This window comes from Aedes aegypti, chromosome 3 (genome assembly GCF_002204515.2).
Source record: "Aedes aegypti strain LVP_AGWG chromosome 3, AaegL5.0 Primary Assembly, whole genome shotgun sequence".
In the NCBI taxonomy this organism is placed as follows: Eukaryota; Metazoa; Arthropoda; class Insecta; order Diptera; family Culicidae; genus Aedes; species Aedes aegypti.
Genome location: NC_035109.1, coordinates 166,939,014 through 166,959,530, shown reverse-complemented (window position 1 = coordinate 166,959,530; position 20,517 = coordinate 166,939,014). Strand labels below are relative to the sequence as shown.

Here is a 20,517-nt window from a genome sequence, read left to right as displayed (position 1 = left end):
CTGCTAGAAGTAACAATTGAAAAAATCGGTAAAAGAACCTGTGAAAAAAGGGAATCCTGGGATAATTGCTAGATTTGTTTCAGAATAATCTCTGTGAAAATTACTGGAGGTAAGAACGTTTGTGTGCTCTAGGAGTTTCTGGACTAATTTCTGAAGAAATTCCTTCAAGCTTCCCTTGGCAAATCGCTGGTAGGAGTACTTTCAAGTACTGGGAAAATATCATTAAGGTGTAATAGTTTGGAATAAACTTCTAATATTGCACTGAAACTTCAAAGGTACAAATCTAGCGAAAAAAGCAATTAAAAACCGTGCACTTTTTATTTTGACTTTGTGCACTGGCAGAAAGCTTAAAATACGAAGATCAGAAACGTTTCCCAACTATTCCTCTCGTTTAGTGCCTTTGAAAACGTGAGTAGGGGCACAAATCGGCCATTGTGCCGGCCATCTTTGGATTCCGAGATGTTTCACCACTTGTGGAATAGTCGCGTAATAAGCTCTGAAGGTTTCTCTGGAGCCTCTAGAATTTTGTACCATAATTCACTGCAAATAGATTAAGAAAAAAAGTGATTTCGGAGACCATTTTGATTAAAATAGATACTTTGGAGACCTTACATCAAAAATAGACATTTTAGAGACTTCTATTAAAATAGCGAACAAGACTCTAAAAAGAGACCGGCTTCCCTGAGAAATGTAATATTTTTCGTACCTTTTGTAATTTTTGCTCTTCCCCTACAAAGCTTATTATTTTTGTAAAATGCACGAAAAAATTTTTTGTGAGAGATTTGGAATGTTCTCAACAATGTTTCATATGCTCATTAACGACGCAGCCGAAAAAAAAAATGATTGAAAAGATTTTGTGTCACAAGAAGAACAAATTCGATTATGTATTACTAATTCACATGATTGTGATCGAAATTCCCTGAGAATTTCAGGTTTTTCCAGGCAGTAGACACCCTATATAAGTTCTATTGATCCAATAGTGTAACTATTGATTTTGGATATTAAATAAATTGATAAACAATCAAATAAATATTGATTTACGATCAACATTATTTTTACGACTTCGAAAGTTTAGACAATTTCCAACAACATTTGTTCAAGCAAATTTTGTTTAAAGCATCTTTACTTATTCAAAAGATTGAAACAAGTCATGCGCGGGATGGAGTTAAGCTACTTTTAAAATACTGCTGCTTTGAACCGAGGAAGACTTCGACACCTGCTGATTATGTGCCCGAGACCAATAACAGGAAATTTTGGTGATACATCACTACACAGACACCAAACATCGGTAGTTATTATTTATCTTACAAGATTATTCATTTGTTGCTGTATCACTATACGTCATAAACTAGTATAGAAGATGTTGTATGTGTGTTTGTGTGTTGTATGTTCTCGATTTAATGCTTACTGTTTGTTCTCCCTAATTACTGTTCTTCATCCGAAGGAAACAATAGTGTTACGTTAGGTACCTACTACATAATTGTAATTTATACTACATTACTCACCCTTTCAATTGCAATTTGTATATGCGTATGTATGTGTTGTATAGTGTTGTCAATGCATTTAGTGTCGCAACTGAGCTGTGTTTTTGGATTGCTGCCGCCGCGTTCGGTTTATTGTTGTCGTCGTCCCACAATCCGATGGTTCTTCGAAATGTTGTTCAACAGGCACATCGGAAACTGATTGGTTTTGTTATGTATTTGTCTGTATGTGTTTTTTGTCTGTTGTTGGAACATGTTCATTCGTAGGAATTGGAATTTAAACTAAGCTTTGTTGTGATATATATTTTTGCTTCCAGTACAATACTTTTCAGTTCTACTAGCTTTCAAATACTAGCTGTCACTATCAGTAATGGGTAGTTTTTAGTATTTTCCTGATACTTTTCAGCAATTTATGCTTAGTTTCAGTTTCTACTGCTTCTGCATAAAGTGGAAGAATATTAAACTAACAAAACAGTAAACAAAAAATGTCTTCACTGTTTCACAATGCACTTTATCTTGATCGGTGATAAGAGTTGAGTATATCTATCTTCAATAACACAAGATTATGTAGTTTTCTCTTACAGTCAGGTATACTTATCTTCGATTTATTCTACAGTAGATAATTTAAAAAGGCGATAGCAATGATATAACTAATAGAAAGCGAATCGAAACGAACAATGCAGCATAAAATAATACAATTCTACACATTACATACCTGGTGGAACATAGGAGAAGGAGGTGGAGCAGGAGCAGGGTCCGGGATAGAGGTTCAATAAACATAAGAACGATCGTTAGGCGATAGTTGAGTGCCCAGTGGAAGGGATGACGGGGCTATAGGAAGTTTACGTGTCTCATTAAGTATGCAGCAGCCGAGCAGTAAACTTTAGTCCAAAGTACATCATCATCGACCGTTGGAGTGCTGACTTCTCGTACATCGGCAGGCTTTTGTCCGCTTTTATAAGAAATAGTCAGCCTGTGGTTTCTTTGATGGAATTCCGCGACTTTCCTGCGGGGCCGCTTCGAAGATTGTAAAGTCACGCTGCAGGTTTTCGTTTAGCTCCAAGATTGCTGCAACGTTACCGCATCTGGATAGGAAACATCAAAATTAACACCCATTTTAAAGATTGTAAAAATCCTAATTTACACCTCCCCCAAAACTTTGGATTCCTAGAAGCTACCATCAAAGTTTGAGCGTAATCCTTCAAGTCTACAAGGGAGCTAAACGAGCTTGAAGTTTGTATGGAGAAAATCGACCCAATATATAAAAAACGGACACAACTATATTTTTTACCAAAGGGTGCGCTGTAATATATTAAATTCTTTCATAAGTGACTTGAAGATTTTCCTACTAAAAGAGAAGAGTCTGCAACAAAATTGCAAGCTTTGAAAGCTACCACACTTTGTGTTAAAAGCTTCAATAATTTTGAGATATCATCTAGGGTAGGTGTACCAATTATGGATGCAATATGACAACAGTATGGATAAAAAATAAATTTTAGCCGCGTCTCTAAAATGTAAGCATGACTTGTTGATGTCAATTACTAGTTTGAAGCCTTGCGAAACAGTTGTATTAAACAGTCCCAGCAAACCAGAGATCATATAAAGATGTTAATTTCAAATTGTTAAAGTGTGCAGTTTACGTTAGAATTGGATACGATGCAAAATGTAATTGTTTGAGATTGTTAATGGAGTCAACAATATGATCTGATCTGAATTTGCATCTTATCAAACTCAAATTTCATTTGGCAAAATATGTAACTTCAAATTGTCATCTCCTTACGATTTCGATTTTACATTGTTTGATTCTATTATGATCTTCAATATGAAATTAGATATGAGTTCATCTGATGCAAAAATTAAATCATACTGGGGAAGATCACTCATCGCCGGATGCATCTCAAAACCAGGCATAAACCGAAAAAGAGATATTCATGCAACAATTAACTAACATCAAAGTTTTACAGCAACAAAATGGTATCCCTTTGTACAAGCATTTCTGTACATTTCTGTTTAATGCCTTCAATAATTACATCACACTGAGGTGGATACACTGAGGGCGGCTACGGTCACTAATCGCACCGTATTTGTTCGCCAGTCTTACAGTTCTGTTACAGTTGCATACGTTTAATCTATGGGAATACAAAACACACAGGAAAATACCGTAACCATTTCACTAACTAATTATAAGAACTCTAATTGTTTTAATTTTAAAACTGTAGGTCAGAAATTGTCGCCTCGTATCACAATTTTTTATTCGTGTTTGTTTGTAAAAATTAAGTCATATAAACTGCAATGCACAGTCATACACAAAGTTATAGTAAGCGCCACATCATCTTGTCTCAAGTTGTATTGTCCATGATGAATATGTATGTATGCATATGGCCTCCATATTTGTGCGAATAGAGGGAATTCATGGATTTTAATATTAAAATGTTTGATAATTGTTAATGTATCATTATCAAATATGGAACAAATCAATCACTTCAAAACATGGTACAACTATGTCAAGTATTGGTGTAATTACATAATGTATCGACGATGAATTCACTTGAACATGGGTGGCATGGGGTGGAAGTGAGTGCGCTTTATTGTTGGATTTATGTTTGCCAAATTTCCGTGTCATTCAACAGAGACTGTATGGCATAATGGTAGCCTATATGATTAGCGATCTGAAGATCACTGCATGGAGGCTTGCACCTACTTGTTTTACCTTTTTTTGTTTGTTAAAACTAAGTTATATAAAATGCAAAATACTATTATTTACGAAATTGTAGAAAGCTCAAAACGAACTCCTCTGAAGTTGTATTCACCAGACTGCATTTTCTGGAATGTACGTATATGGCCTCCACATTTGTTCACATAGAGGGAATCTATGCATTTTAAACAATCTTTTATTTCCAAATAAGCGTTCACTTAAGTGAGTTGAATCTCAGTTATGTGAACAATTTTGTTGGCTGGGGTTTTAGTACTAAATTGACTTTAGGCTTCTAAAAATTGGTGTTAAAAAGTGTTGTCTTTGTACCAATTATGGCAATAGCTTCTTCTTCTTCTTCTTCTTCTTCTTCTTCTTCTTGGCATTTACGTCCTCACTGGGAGAGAGCCTGCTTCTCAGCTTAGTGTTCTTATGATCACTTCCACAGTTATTAACTGAGAGCTTTCTTTCCCAAAGTTGCCATTTTTGCATTCGTATATCGTGTGGCAGGTACGATGATACTCTATGCCCAGGGAAGTCAAGGAAATTTCCATTACGAAAAGATCCTGGACCGACCGGGATTCGAACCCAGACACCTTCAGCATGGCTTTGCTTTGTAGCCGCGGACTCTAACTACTCGGCTAAGGAAGGCCCCAATAGCGTTCCTAGCATTCGACATAAAAGTGTGCCAATTATGGACTATCGAATATTTGCACGAAATGAACTCAAACACCATCCAGCGCGAATGATAATGCAACGCTAATAAGTAATGAAGTGATTGCCCAGCCAACAAAATTGTTCACATAACTGAGATTCAACTCACTTAAGTGAACGCTTATTTGGAAATAAAAGATTGTTTAAAATGCATAGATTCCCTCTATGTGAACAAATGTGGAGGCCATATACGTACATTCCAGAAAATGCAGTCTGGTGAATACAACTTCAGAGGAGTTCGTTTTGAGCTTTCTACAATTTCGTAAATAATAGTATTTTGCATTTTATATAACTTAGTTTTAACAAACAAAAAAAGGTAAAACAAGTAGGTGCAAGCCTCCATGCAATGATCTTCAGATCGCTAATCATATAGGCTACCATTATGCCATACAGTCTCTGTTGAATGACACGGAAATTTGGCAAACATAAATCCAACAATAAAGCGCACTCACTTCCACCCCATGCCACCCATGTTCAAGTGAATTCATCGTCGATACATTATGTAATTACACCAATACTTGACATAGTTGTACCATGTTTTGAAGTGATTGATTTGTTCCATATTTGATAATGATACATTAACAATTATCAAACATTTTAATATTAAAATCCATGAATTCCCTCTATTCGCACAAATATGGAGGCCATATGCATACATACATATTCATCATGGACAATACAACTTGAGACAAGATGATGTGGCGCTTACTATAACTTTGTGTATGACTGTGCATTGCAGTTTATATGACTTAATTTTTACAAACAAACACGAATAAAAAATTGTGATACGAGGCGACAATTTCTGACCTACAGTTTTAAAATTAAAACAATTAGAGTTCTTATAATTAGTTAGTGAAATGGTTACGGTATTTTCCTGTGTGTTTTGTATTCCCATAGATTAAACGTATGCAACTGTAACAGAACTGTAAGACTGGCGAACAAATACGGTGCGATTAGTGACCGTAGCCGCCCTCAGTGTATCCACCTCAGTGTGATGTAATTATTGAAGGCATTAAACAGAAATGTACAGAAATGCTTGTACAAAGGGATACCATTTTGTTGCTGTAAAACTTTGATGTTAGTTAATTTTTGCATGAATATCTCTTTTTCGGTTTATGCCTGGTTTTGAGATGCATCCGGCGATGAGTGATCTTCCCCAGTATGATTTAATTTTTGCATCAGATGAACTCATATCTAATTTCATATTGAAGATCATAATAGAATCAAACAATGTAAAATCGAAATCGTAAGGAGATGACAATTTGAAGTTACATATTTTGCCAAATGAAATTTGAGTTTGATAAGATGCAAATTCAGATCAGATCATATTGTTGACTCCATTAACAATCTCAAACAATTACATTTTGCATCGTATCCAATTCTAACGTAAACTGCACACTTTAACAATTTGAAATTAAAATCTTTATATGATCTCTGGTTTGCTGGGTGCACATATTTTTTTCAAAAAAATGTGTGTTGAATAGATGTTAAATCAATTTATTGCAATGGGTTCATGGGAGCAAATAAATTTTCGAAAAGAACTCAAAATGTAGTGAAAATGCAAAACATGATACTAAACAGCATTAATGAACTTACATTACCTTTCCAGAGCCTAGTTTTAATCTGAGACGAGACTCGCGGAGACGGTCTTCTTTTTCTGTGATTGCTGAGTTTTTTTTTTCTTATTCCACTCAGTGTGTACATCGATTTTGAGTAAGCCGTTCAATCTCTCACATGACCATCTCAGCCAAAAACTATTGCGTTTGCATCACACTGAAGCAAAAACGGCATTTTGAGTGAAATTTCATGTCAGCAAACGTAGCAGACATTATAAATAACTAGTCTTGTGTTTAAATTTATCAGCATCTTTGGAGAAACTGCTCCACTGGCTGAGGTTTTCAATAATAGTTTATTTGGAATACAATACTTTTCACTTTTTCAGCCATAAAAACGACGGGCTGCATTTGACGTTTCATGACAGCGGAATCTGGGCTGCATATGACGTTGATATTTTTCCTCTTCGCGAGTCTCTCTCAGGTTTTAATTAAAATCGATTTTCGTTGAAAACCCCTCTCTACCATGCAATTAGCATCTTCCGCTTGCGAAAGTTTCCGAACTTGTGATTAAAAAATCTTAGTAATTGAGTACAAACTATGAAGATAATGCCCTACCGAACCGTCCCGTCGTGGAAGTCACCCGTAAAATAGCTTTACTTTTTTTAAATCACTGATCACAAAATGTAAACAAACCACCTCCAGAGTATCGCCATAATTGGGCTCTCATACACTCTTTGTACCAGTTATCGACATAGTGGAAATAACACGATTTTCAACCTAAAACAGTAGATTTAGTTGCTCACCAACTAATTTATTCATTTGTTCTCACTACACAACATACAACAACATACACATCGGTTGAAGCAGTTTTTTTTGTATGAAAACGTACATTTCGTAACGAGTGTCCTTTAGCAAACTGCTAAGAAGGTGACATATGAGTGAGGCAGAATTTTCAAATGTTCATTTTTCGAAGCTTAATGCACGAATGTTCTTATCAAGGCTCAGCTATCATCAAAAACAAATAGGTTTATCATTCCTGTGAATATTAGCCGTTTTATTCTAGTGAAACAATAATAAATATCTCTTTTTGTTCCCACTATTGCCATAATTGGTACTTCTACCCTATGCCCGGACACTAAATAAACTAAGCTTATTCAAGAGTGTTCGGACATAGAGGTTGTCCGGCTATACAGTTTTCTCCCCAATTCTCCGTGATTGATCGGAACTAGTAGAACTTACACTTTGATTTCAAATGAATAAGGGTAGGGACTTCCAACTTATCTTCAACGTCCACCTTTGGATGGTGATGTGATCCATGACATAATCACGCCTAACCGGATTTTAGCGATATTACTTGATTACGAAATGTATACCAATCGAATGGATTTTTAGTCTCATCGCTCGCTCCAGCGAGGATTCAAGGGAATAAATAGAAAAATAGTTCAATTAGATTCGTATATGGGAAGATGAGGGGGTCCTATCCTAAAACAGGAATTAAACCCATATTCCAGTATGTTAACGCGTGTAGTGACGAACTATCCAGTTTGTTTAACAATTACATAAATGTAACGTTACCACATTAAACGTATTTGTAATCACAAACATGAAACGAGCTCTCCAGTTGGTAATACATCTTTGACTGAATAGTCGCAACTGCTCCATCAACACGCAAAACAATTATACTCCGCCGGCGCGCACCCCCTCGTAACGCATTTTGTATGAATATTTTTCGAATTTTGTATGAGCTGTAACATTTTAAGGACACCCACCCACCCCCTTCAGCGTTATGAAATTTGTGAATGGGCCCTAAATGCAAAGTTTCAGACAATTCGGTCGAGAAAAACCCCCCATGCCAATGAATCATGGTAGTGCCCAAGTAGCTCTACACCCTATTTGGTAAATTTCTCCATACAAACTTCAAGTTCATTTGGCCCCCACCTAGAGTTAACGAATTCCGCTTAAGCCTTCACGTTAGCTTTCAAATGGATAGATGTGTGGGTGTAAATTAAGATTATTGTAGTTTAATAATATATTCTTGACACTTACCTATAACAGTAATTAGGGGCAGACCAAACAGTGAGAACGGTTTCATTGAAGTGCCACTTGTAGCCTTCCATTACTAGTTGATGGGCTCGACAGATCATGTCGATATCGTTCGCGGCATTGAACTGCGAGACAACATCCGATCCAAAGAGATATCCAGCTCCACGGGGCGAAACTCCCCAGCCATGCGTATCCTCCGGATCACTCCACAGCAGATCGCACATGGGACCGTCGTGCGGGACCTCCTGTTTTCGGTCGATCGAACGAATTTGGTCTAAATACTGAATTGAAGGCGACAGACCGCCGTGCACGCAGAAGATCTTGCCATCGATGATTGCCGACAGGGACAAATAATCGAAAATCTCCGTACAGTAACGCCACACCGTCACCGAACCGTACTTCCGCAGGCATTCGTCGTAGAAACCGTACACTTGTGTGATCTGTCGTGACTCATGGTTGCCACGAATCAACGTAATGCGGTCCGGATAGCGTACCTTCAATGCCAATAGGAGCAAAAACGTTTCCACACTGTAGTATCCTCGATCGACGAAATCTCCCATGAACAGGTAGTTTGTCTCCGGAACATCGCCTCCCACTTTGAACAGTTCCTTCAGATCGTAGAACTGGCCATGGATGTCACCACAAACCTGGAAATCAAAGAAATGTATCAGTTTTGTCCACAGAGCTGATAGCGACTGTGTCTCCTGAAAATAATAACATTGGAGGGGCTCCTGAAAGTATTCCAGAAAAAAAATCTATGGAAAAATCACTAGAACAGGGCTGGCAGCAGCGTTTGAATGCTTTAAAATAGAAATCTTTAGAGACCTTATGCTTGAAAATAAGACTGTGCAAAAAAACATAACAAGAATGATCCAAACAGGGTTTAGGAAATAAAAGTTTCCTAAATAAATTCTCAGAAAATCCGGCCAAGTTTTGAAGATTATTTCAAAAATTCATCAATAATGATTTCTTTGTTTTCAACGAAAATATTTTCTTAAGATACTTTCAGGAATTGCTCCAGAGATTCCTCCTAAGATTCGTTCCGATACGTTCACCCCTGGTAAAATTTATTGTTAATACCTGGAAGAGTTCTTTATAGAATCCCTGAAGGATTTTTTGGAGCAATTGCTGGAGGTAATAGTTTTTGACTTCGATTTGAACATATCTGGAATAATAACTGTAAAATCCATAAACATTTCTGGAATAAGCCTTTGTTTAGTTTTTCTTAAAACGTATGGCTACATTCGCTGTACAACACGTCCCAATTACCCCCCAGCGGGCTTTGAAAAATTTAACGATCATTAACACTCGAGCCATAAGAGCTTATTCACAAATTTCATAACGCTGAAGGGGGTGGGTGGGTGTCCTCCCGATGTTACGGCCAGAGTTGCTTAATATCAATCATATCAGCTGATGGCAACTCTGGTTACGGCTCATACAAAATTTGTGGAATATTCATATAAAAAGCGTTTCGAAGGGGTGGGTGGGTGTCAAAAACGATTATTTCCAGCGTTATGAAATAAATGAATGAGCCCTAATTTCATCCCATTTATCCGCCTGCATCCATACAACACGCATGACATTTATCGTTCGTGGAAGATAGCGAGCCATAAAAGAAAACAAGACAGATACACACCACCCACTGTTTGGTGTCGATTACTGTGTGTTAAAACCAGGGATGGGAAATGTACTGTAGCAAACATTTACCACCTCGACATTCACATTTTTCTACACGACCATCAAAATCCAAAGCAAACCATGACCGTTCAAAACAAAAAAATGTCACGGCTCTTCAAAACTGTAATCTTTTTCCTAACGTTTTTTTTTAAACCCGACTGCGAAATGACTCGAGCCCAGTGGTGACACGATTTTTCCGGTTTCGGGAATTTGCATTCTTGCTCTATAAATTTGTTTATGTGTATCGCAACGGAATGATTGTGCTCTTGCTGTTAGAGCTAATAGATTTCAATTAGTTGAAAACACAAGCGAAATATTAACGATTGAATTGTTTAACATTTTTTGCAATCATTCACCTTGGAATGGCTGCCCGAAAACGATCATAGTGGAGAGTCAGAAACATTCAAGCAGTGTGTGAACCGTTCGCAGCGCAACACCTGATGGTATTGATGCTGCTTCTGCTTTGTGTTTTAGTTTACTGGCAGAATCGATGAACTGTGGTAAATAGTGGTCATAGTGCTATTCTGCTTACGCTGATTACTCATGTCTTTCACGTAAGATTAGAGGCCTCAATGTCAATTGTCGTGAAGTCTTAACACAATTAGGATGTTTAGTAGTAGTTCTAATCAATTTCATTTTTTGTTGTTAAAAGTATTTATTGGTCATTACGTTCATATATCCTTAAAGAAAAAAGTCACTTTCCTTGTCTGTTCAACAATTTCTCGAACCTTGCAAGTGAACCCTAATAATCGATCTCAGCGTCTTACTTTCCATAGTCATTTTTATAGTGAATATTGAAGAGTAAAGTTACCTTAGGCTTCTATTACAGTCTCCTACAAGATTCACTTTTCGGTGGCAAATGCAATGCTTCACAACGCCTATTTTCTACTTGTAAATTTTGCAAAAATGAAGCTGGAGTTAGATTATTTATACCGTTGTTACAAAGGAGGTATTTCTTTTTATGGCAATGTAAAAACCATATTAAAATAAGATTGTCGCCACTTATTTGTACTCAGTGAATCTACTAGTCATTTTCCTCAGAGTAATATTCCCTACGTCGTACATGATAACGATGTGTCTAGCTAGCTAATAGTAAGAGTGGCTGCGGATCATTCTAGATAGCAAAAGGCAATCTGATCGTCACCAATAGTATTAATGTCCACTTCGAATAGATTAATTATTTGAAATGGGCATCAATTCTATCAATGACGCAGAATGTGCGTTGGATCACATCCGAGATATTAGTGCGTCTATGCCATATGAATTATGACGTGGCTTTAAGCAAAAAAATTCCAAAATTTGATACCACCACTACAGGTTACGCGTTTGGTTCCTATCATATGGGCTAATGGATTATGCCCTCCCGTCGCGGCAAGGTCGCATAACCAAGGGGAGGGATATGGTTCTATTGGCTCTCGGTATTCACGGCTATGTACAGCAATCCTCCGATCAGACTGGCGAACAGATGATTGTTTAGTAATCCTTCTGTTTCCTCCTCCTTTGGGTGTATATGGCCGGGAACAAGTAAAATTTTCAAAGATCTAAATCTTGTCAACAGTTTTTGGATGTATGCCTTCTGATTCAATAACACACCATCTTGCGAACGTATTACATGGATGCCAAGAAAATGTGTTATATCTTCCAATGATGTTATTTTCAAGTGAATATTCAAATTCTTGAAAATGAGCTCATTTTCCTTCTCGGACTGGAAACAATGATCAGGTCGCCCACATATACAGCAATCGTGTATCGTACCATCATCGTTGTACTACTAATACAAACACGAATCGCTTTCAAAGGGCTTGAATCCAAGTTTTCGTAAAACTGAATCGCGCTTCTTGTTCTAAATATTTGCAGCTTGCTTCAATCCATAAAGTCGTTTCTGGAGATGACACACTATACTTGGATCTTCATAATCACAACCAGAAGGTAGTTTCATATAGACAGTTTCCGGAGTTCTCCGTTTAGGTGATCCGTCTTTACGTCTACGTGTTTAATAATCATATTCGTTTGGAGGGCCACAGACAGCAAAGTTCTAAACGTAGTTTGCTTCATCGTAATTTGTTCCAAATGTTTGCGCAAAGCCCTGTGCCACCAATCTTGCCTTATACAGTCACCCCACAGTTTTTGATAATTTTTCAGAACATGATATGATTAAAAAAGATATGTTTAAAAAACATGGTGACGCTGTACAACACAAAATTACTTCCCTGGCACTGCAGGATATAGTTGTTTTTGAAAATATACCTCAAAATTCCCGCTTATTTACGAAAAGTGTTGATTTCAATAGAAATTCCAAATGATGTCCACCCCACAGATGTGGATCAGTGGGAGAGAAGGATCCCTATTATGGATCAAATCGACTCATATTATAGATCAAAGCACTATCGGAATCGTCTTATCTTTGATTCATAAGTGTGGTATGGTTTTCAATGCCCCAATTCACGTTTTAATCCAACTCTGATCCATATCTGTGTGCCATCCATAACTTTTTGGTGACTGTAACGAACTACTTGTCCAGTTTCATCTATCTGTCTTTTAAACATCCATTTACAGCCGATTGTTCTACTGTGATAGACTTTGTTGGTTGCCAGATTCACGAAGCGGTATGCTTTTTGGTTATCAGAGTATCCTACAAACGTAAGCTTCATTTTTTTGTGCTCCAACTTTGTCCTCTTTTGGCCAGGAATATGGACAATATATGCAAATGTTTCAAATCCGACTTCTTCTTATACCAGGCTTCATATGGTATTCTTGCAGTAGCTCTAGTTGGCAACAAATGTTGATACATTCTGCCCAGTATTAATAATCCATACCAGCATCGATGAGTATATCTAGACTTCAATACGTTCCGCATCTCCATTTTGCTGAGGACTGTAGGCTGCTGTATATTGCGGAATGATTCCCTTTTGGCGGTACAATCTGTCCAGGTTGATTGATTTATATTCTCCGCCGCAATCAGATCGAATGATAGCAGGTGTTTTAAGGCACGTATCAAATCCGATTTGTTTCCAAATTGATCATTGGCCGTATCTTCAAATAGATAAGTTCCATTATTACAGCAAATAATGCAAATATTTTGATATTCCGAAGGCCTGGGGTACGTTTCATGAAACCATTAAATTATACTTGGTCCAGTCTGTCTGGACACCGACCAATTGATACCTGAACTACCAAAAGTAACGGTAGAAGGTGACACATAATATTCCAATTGTAAATAGTTCATTACAATTTGGTTTATTCTACGACTGGAGTGAGGTGAGATATCTCGGTCTCGTATACGGCGAGGTAAGACCCTATTGATTAACAAGACGAGCCACTTCAACTCCATTCAAACGAGTGTTGTCACCTCCATATATGAGATCGAGATGTTTTGTATGAGTTGTAACGCTCGAGCCTACTCCCCCACTCCCCCTAGAGCGTTACGTAATTTGTGCACGGCGCCTTGCATGCAATTTCACGAGTAAAATGTCCAATGGGGCTCTGCACAAAAATCAATCCCTCTATTTCACTCTTCCATTAAATTAGTAAACAACAAGGCCAGTAAACTTCAAAATCCTATACAAAATCAAAACAGTGCAGTGCCCCATACTAATAGGGCGATATTCAAAACTGAAAAGGCAATAGATGGCTCTTTTCTAGTGGTAGTAAAAACGAAATCCTGAAGCAAAGAAAGCACCGCGGAAGATGAATTAAACACAAAAAGATGTATTCACTTTACACTTGATTTCTAATCACTACTTTTTTGATCCAGTTTCCTAATAGGGTCCTGAAGCCCTGTCCCAATTTTGATACCAAACGCTTGAGTTTAGGCCAAAAACACATGTTTACTCAATTTATAAATTATTTTCATTGGTTAAAGTCAATAAAACATATTTTTATTGTTTTTGAAATTTTGTCACACCCCTTGATTTAAACTCAAATTTTTCGGTGTTTTCTGTGTCCTTTCCAAAATGTCGGATAGGAACAACCCCAGTGTTAAAACTAAAAGCCCTGTGGCATTTTTGTCGACAAAGTGAATGTCAAACATGATCAAAAGTGTCAAGGTTCATATGTAGAACAATTTTTAAAATTAAATTTTAAATACCTATGTTACAGCCGTTTTTTGAGCTGGAAAAATTGCTAAAGTAGTTGCAAGAACATGCTCTTTCGTATTATTGAATAAAAACAAGAGCATGAACATGAGCATGAGCATAAAAGACCATACAATTCGTAGTTGCTACTCCATGATTGACCAGAGCAATCGAAGTTGCACAGGGATTTAGTGAATGGGGCTTAAGATTAGCTTACCATTCTTCAATGTGTACAAATCTAGAGCTCAAACTTAAGAAGTCAATACCGGCGCCGGCCACGTCCTTATGGTCATCGGAGAAGGGAAGGAATGTTAGTTAGACAACCATTGGTTTTAGAGACCGAAGAATCTTCTGCATCTCCATAGTTGTCATGGAAAGGATATTGGGTTAGTAGGATAAGGTAAAGATCTGGGAGTCATCTTTAGTTGATGATGCGACCCTTGATATATTCACGCCTGACCGAATTCGCGATATTATTCGATAAATGAATTGTATGCCGAACAAGTGTTCATCGTTCGCCCTCGCAAGAGTAAGCAACGCAACCAAAGGATCAAACACTACTAACACTAATCACGCGATCCGCGACTCTTATATATTATCGTGACGCGCGAGCGACGCGCAACACGATTGATCCTACCCGCATCACTCGCCCCCGCAAGAGCAAGCAACGCGACCAAAGGATCAAACTCTACTAACATATTATTGAATAAAAACAAGAAATCATTAAACATTTTAGGACCCAATTGCAAGTAATTCACGTTTTTCATTATTTTCCATACGTTTTGACAGTAGTTCTCCGACTACCATTCTTCCATGCGCTTGTGTTGAAAGTTTAAGAAATTTGGGAATCCAGCGTAGCGCGATCAGTGGGAGGAATACAAAGGAAACTGAATGTTCGAAAGGTTGTTGTCTGCACTTTTTGCCGCTGGCGCCAACTGTTAGCGTTTAAGAACTAAATAAACGGTCGTTGCACTATTGGAATTAGAAACTATGTATTAGGCATTTCACGGCGAAATTCTCTCTTTTTCGCTCTTCAACAAAACTTGAAAACATTGGTGCCAGTACCTGTCAACTTTGACAGGTACTGGAACCGTTGTTTTCAGATTTCCCGAAGCAGGGAAAGAGAGCGGGCAATTATTCTAGGGGGAGGTCAAATTCAAGATGGTCGGGAAAAAATGGGATACCCTACTTCATAATACATAGAAGGTTGGTGTCTTGGACAAAGTTGTTTAGTCGCTCAAGGACTGACATGCGGTGGTCATTCAGATGCGGATTTCCGCCACTACGCAATGATAGCGAGCATAAAACTTTTGTTTTGCACTTAGAGAGATGGTTTCTTCGGCAATATTGTTCAGTAGCAAGGGCTATCATTATTCAAGCCTAGACTTTCGATATTTTGCCACCAGGCAGCGCTAGTGAGCATGAAACTTTTGATTTGTTGATACCTCAGCCTGTTGGACTGCGTGTACTCAGTACACGATGCGACCAGCAGAGTGATTGCTTGGCTTTGGGAGAAGAAGCAACCTTGCAATGAATCGCGGGACTGAACAGCGCGTGGATAAATTTTGTGTTGTGTTCATTTTACTTCTTCGGAGTTGCATCCGTTCGCTTTTTGAGACGCACGCAAAAATGAAAAATGAATTTTGGCGAATGTTGGATCGCGAAGATGCGTAGATTATCGTTCACGAAGAAGATCCATTGCAACACTGATTTAAGGCACTGGAAACCGTAAATTTACATATAAATTTGAAAAACTTTCGCAACCTAACATAACTTTTGATCCCCAATATGAATTCAGAGAAAAGGAAATTGAAAATGTGGTGGACAATCCTATGATGGATTATTAATGCGACCATTTTTTTTATCTATTTGCCTTCCTTAGCCGAGTGCGAACTCTAACCACAAGCTACAGAGCAAAGCCATGCTGAAGGTGTCTGGGTTCGATTCCCGGTCGGTTCAGGATCTTTTCGTAATGGAAATTTCCTTGTCTTCCCTGGGCATAGAGTATTGTCGTACCTGCCACACGATATAAGAATGCAAAAATGGCAACTTTAGCAAAGAAAGCTCTCAGTTAATAACTGCGGAAGTGCTCATTGAACACAATAGAAGTAATAAACCATAGAAGAATGTCGCTGGCGTCGCTGTCGGAGATAGGCGGGGCTATAAATGTTAACGCGAAAATGTATGCAATCTGACACTTATGTACGCAACATGTTTCTGAGCGAGAACAAAGGGAACACCAGGACCAGGATTTATCCTCCTAATCAGGACGTCAAGAGGATCACATCAAATCTTCTTAGAGTTAACGATCTGAGGATTGGCTTCATTGAAAGATTTCACAAGAAATCGTTAAAAATCATAAGAAAAATGTGCCAAACAATTCTTCCGAAAATCAACATTTTTTTTGTCGGTTATTTGTAATTCCTGGATGAATGGACACCCTGAAAAAGGGACTCGCTACCAGCCCTGCCGGGATAGTTATTTCAAAATCAGAATTCCAGAAAGGAGTAGGTAAATAGTGACGTTAAAATAGAGACCGTTCCCATAACAGAGAACCGCTACCAGCCCTGGCAGTCCTGCCACCCAATTTCGAAATCAACAAGAAATCGGGGCAAAAATTATGACCACTACTAAGCGTACCGTGACCGGCGAATCCACCCGCTGGACGTTTCCCTCTTCGACCAGAATTTCCCGCGCCTTCGCACAGAGGGCCTTCACTTCATTCTCCTTTATGATCTCGCAGCGCTTCAGTTGTTCTATCTGGCGGTCCAAATCGCTGTAATCTGGCATTCTGTTTACCACCGAGGGCTTTTTGCTTCTTCACGCCAGGAGTGGCCTGGAATTGGTTAGTTTCTACTCAGATTTGTCCTTTTATCCTGATCGTATTGGAGGCTGATGAATGGAATCTCGTTCCAGCAGTTTTGTATATGTGTTGGTGTCTGTTGTAAGAAGTTCCTTTCTTTCGCCAATTCAATGGACAGAAGCTGCAAAGAAGAAACGTAAAATCAACAGGACAATCCCAACGTGATTTCTAGAAAGCTCGAAAAGAATTCATCTCCATTTCACACTTTCCAAAACAGAAACAACACTCATTCAAAGCAACCATACAAAAAAAACCTCTCCATGACAAACCAGGAAGAAATTTTGGATCTTAGGTTGGAAGAAGCATCATTTTCTTACCTGTCAAGGTGGAATGAATTTCGCGATAAACTTCCACAATCCGCGTTCACTGTTAGCACTTGGGAATAATTCGTTCAATCGGCACTAAAACAATGCAATTTGAAACGAATTTCGCGATTATTTTTGCACAAAATTATTCTCTACCCAAGCACTGACTGGGAAGCCTGCTGCCGCGAATATTGTTCGACGATCGACGAAAAGACGACGTGAAGAAGCAGTCAGACAGAGTCGCCGCCGTCTCGGAACGGTACACTGTAAAATTTACCTAACCCATCTGTCTGGAAATTCTCTCGTTGCCAACATTCGGAAATGAAATCGGGCGTCACTTTTCGAAATGACCTATTCATTGCGCTTTAAAAAAAACAGATTTCGACACGGTGCGCGACTATGGACCAATGCACGAGTTCACTCGTTGACGTTTGAGCAGTCTTCAAAAAATCCCACTCCAAGAGCTGCTGAGATCAAAAGCCATCAGAACAAGATTTTTTCCGCGCGCATCTTTTGCTCAAATCCAAGCATGCAATGAATCATGCCACGTGTATGAGAGGATTGAATCCCAGGATTCAATCCTTGATCGATTGTTAGCCGGGTAAATGAATCGAGTAAGCATTGATATTTTATTCCATATCGATTGAGAACTTTTGCCTGACAGGAATTGATCATCACAACTGTTTCCAGTGAACGGCTTCAGAAACTTGCGACAATTTTTAGTAACATTCTGGCCTGACGTAATGAACTCAAATGTAGACGAGCTCCTTAACAAAAAATATGAATCAGGACAATTTAGATTGAATTTCCGTTGAAACCAGGATTCAACGAAACTCTAATTTTCACATCTTTGTCTTGATCCTTGAGTGAAAATGACAAAAAGTACCTAGTTGCATTTTGCTGTGGTATGATACCATTACCATTGAACCTCACTTCATTGCCTTCCATATTACTTCCTTTCATGTTCAGTCATTGTTGTCCCAATTCCCAATGAAACGTCAAATATTCCAAATGAAGAACATTTTACCTTGACTCTATTGCCTATGAGCGTAATGACGAGATTCAATCATGGGATTCAATCCTTGCATGAATCACGCACGCTGAGATTGGAAAAAAATCAGGATTCAAAACGATCCCACGCTTTGAGATGATTTCAAAGCATGCTTGTTTAAATCTGGGAGCAGAAGGATGCTCTTAGAAGACTGCGTTTGAGCGGTGCCGTGTTGTTTATGTGACCATGGAAACGCGTGAATTCGGCACCGCTCAAACGTCAAATTAGTGAACTCGTGCATTGGTCCATGGACCGATGCACGAGTTCACTATCTGACGTTTAAGCGGTGCCGTGTTATTTACGTGACCATGGCAACAAGTGAATTCGGCACCGCTCAAACGTCAAAATCATGAACTCGTGCACAGGTCCATTGTGCATCCGAGTAATCGTTGCAACGTCGCTCAACTGTCGCGTCGCTGGACTGTTGAGCGCTTTGCAGTTTAGTGCTCCAGCGACGCATTGAAAAAGCCTGTTTCGCTCGAGCACTAACATGAAAAGGTCGCCAGCGACCAGCGACATTTTGGTCGCGCAAAATAGATGAGCGAAGTTATGTCGTTTTTCTTTATTTGCACCGCCTGCACCGTTTTCCCACCGGTGTAGCAAAAGTTGCACCCAAACCGTTCTTTTATTCCGCAGGTAGCACACCGTTTTTACACTCGATCGCCACCGGTGCAGAAAATCCTACACCCTGATCGAGATGGGTGTAGCAGGTAATGCACTCTTTTTACCAATACATATATGGTTCTTAGCTGTCAGTGGCATCCTTGTTTTGATTGTTTTAGGTAACGAACAAACAAGATGCTTCATTTATGCTCATTTTCGACTGCGTGGATAAAATGGATTTATTTCAGGATTCAATATTTTTATTCAGTTAAAGATGAATTATTCTAAGCATTTATAAATAATACAAAAATACAATACAATGTCCTATCTTGAATGAACTTTAGCAGCTTATGTCAGAAAATTGAATTCTTCTTTCAGATATTTGGATAACATGTATACCAGTAAGTACTACATTAAAAACATTTTATTTAAGTCAAATTTTCCGAAATTTGCGCACAGCCACCAACAAAAAACATGGGTGTCAACAAAATAGAATCAGCAGCGGCTGGAGTTGTAACATCTCATATTTTAAACTGGGATCACAGAATCTCTAGTACTATATTTAAAAAAAAGTCGATTGACAAGAATCCACATTGATTTTTCATTAGGGTTGTAATGCAATGATCGATTTAAGTTGATTTTTACGTATTATTACAAAAAAACTGATTCATCTGTTGTATTGTGAGCTAGAAACATTGCGGAAGTATAAGTTTTGGCGAAGTTATTACCCAGAGAGAGAGAGGATCGATGAAGTCAAATAAGTCTTTACAGTATTGAAATAAGAAAATTCTGAATTTTAAACATGTTTTATTGAATTACGAAACATGTATTATGGTATCAATTCCCAGGAAAAATTAATTTATTTTCATATACCGAACATTCATTTTCGTCCACGGCATAGTAATGATCATAGCCAGTGCTGTAAACACCGTTAACAAACTACACAAAGCACAAACGAATCTGATATTTTCGAATCCCAAACAGAAAATCATGAATAACAGCAACTGTTTGAAAAATGACATTTCGTTTTGAATGACGTCTCCACAAACACCATCATACGCTATCAAAACATTGCACCGAAACCGTTCTATTTTCCGGTGTCAATTGTTACACTCGCGCGGTGCACCGTCGGGAATAATAAAAAACGACATTAGTGTTCGTTCTTGATTATGTCTGCACTGACAATATATTACATAGCGCTGATCATTACGCTGATCCTTACCGGGCGCTGCTCACCGGGGTAGCAACATGGAGAAAAAACACCCTAGTTTGAAACAACCAAAATTTTTGTTGAATTTCAAACCAACAATTTCAAGCATCATTTTTCAAATCGGCGTATCTAACACTTGGAGGGATTCGAGAAAAATGCGATACAATATATTGTAAATAATTTTAAATCCTGTTTAAAATGTTTTGCATTTTTTCTATTGCTGTGTCATCTATAAGTTGAAAAAAGAAC

The 20,517-nt window shown here is 38.2% G+C and overlaps 1 protein-coding gene across 1 annotated transcript; it reads right to left on the bottom strand.

Moving 5' to 3' along the window:
• Positions 1–1,292: 1,292 nt before the first annotated feature.
• On the bottom strand, positions 1,293–17,673 carry LOC5563955 (serine/threonine-protein phosphatase 4 catalytic subunit). The gene is made up of 4 exons (XM_001648258.2): positions 17,417–17,673; positions 16,877–17,220; positions 8,490–9,133; positions 1,293–2,566 (listed from the first exon to the last, which is right to left on the bottom strand). Exons 2-4 carry the CDS (start codon positions 17,024–17,026, stop codon positions 2,437–2,439), a joined length of 924 nt encoding a protein of 307 aa, XP_001648308.1. The 5' UTR covers positions 17,027–17,220; positions 17,417–17,673; the 3' UTR covers positions 1,293–2,436.
• Between the last annotated feature and the right edge of the window lie 2,844 nt (positions 17,674–20,517).

Excerpts from the sequence above, each read along its gene's own strand:
- LOC5563955 (XM_001648258.2), bottom strand. The coding sequence starts at position 17,026 with ATGCCAGATTACAGCGATTTGGACCGCCAGATAGAACAACTGAAGCGC. Across the intron at positions 9,134-16,876 it reads GGGTGGATTCGCCGGTCACG|GTTTGTGGTGACATCCATGG; the intron begins GTACGCTTAGTA and ends TTTGATTTCCAG. Across the intron at positions 2,567-8,489 it reads GCCCCTAATTACTGTTATAG|ATGCGGTAACGTTGCAGCAA; the intron begins GTAAGTGTCAAG and ends TTTCCTATCCAG.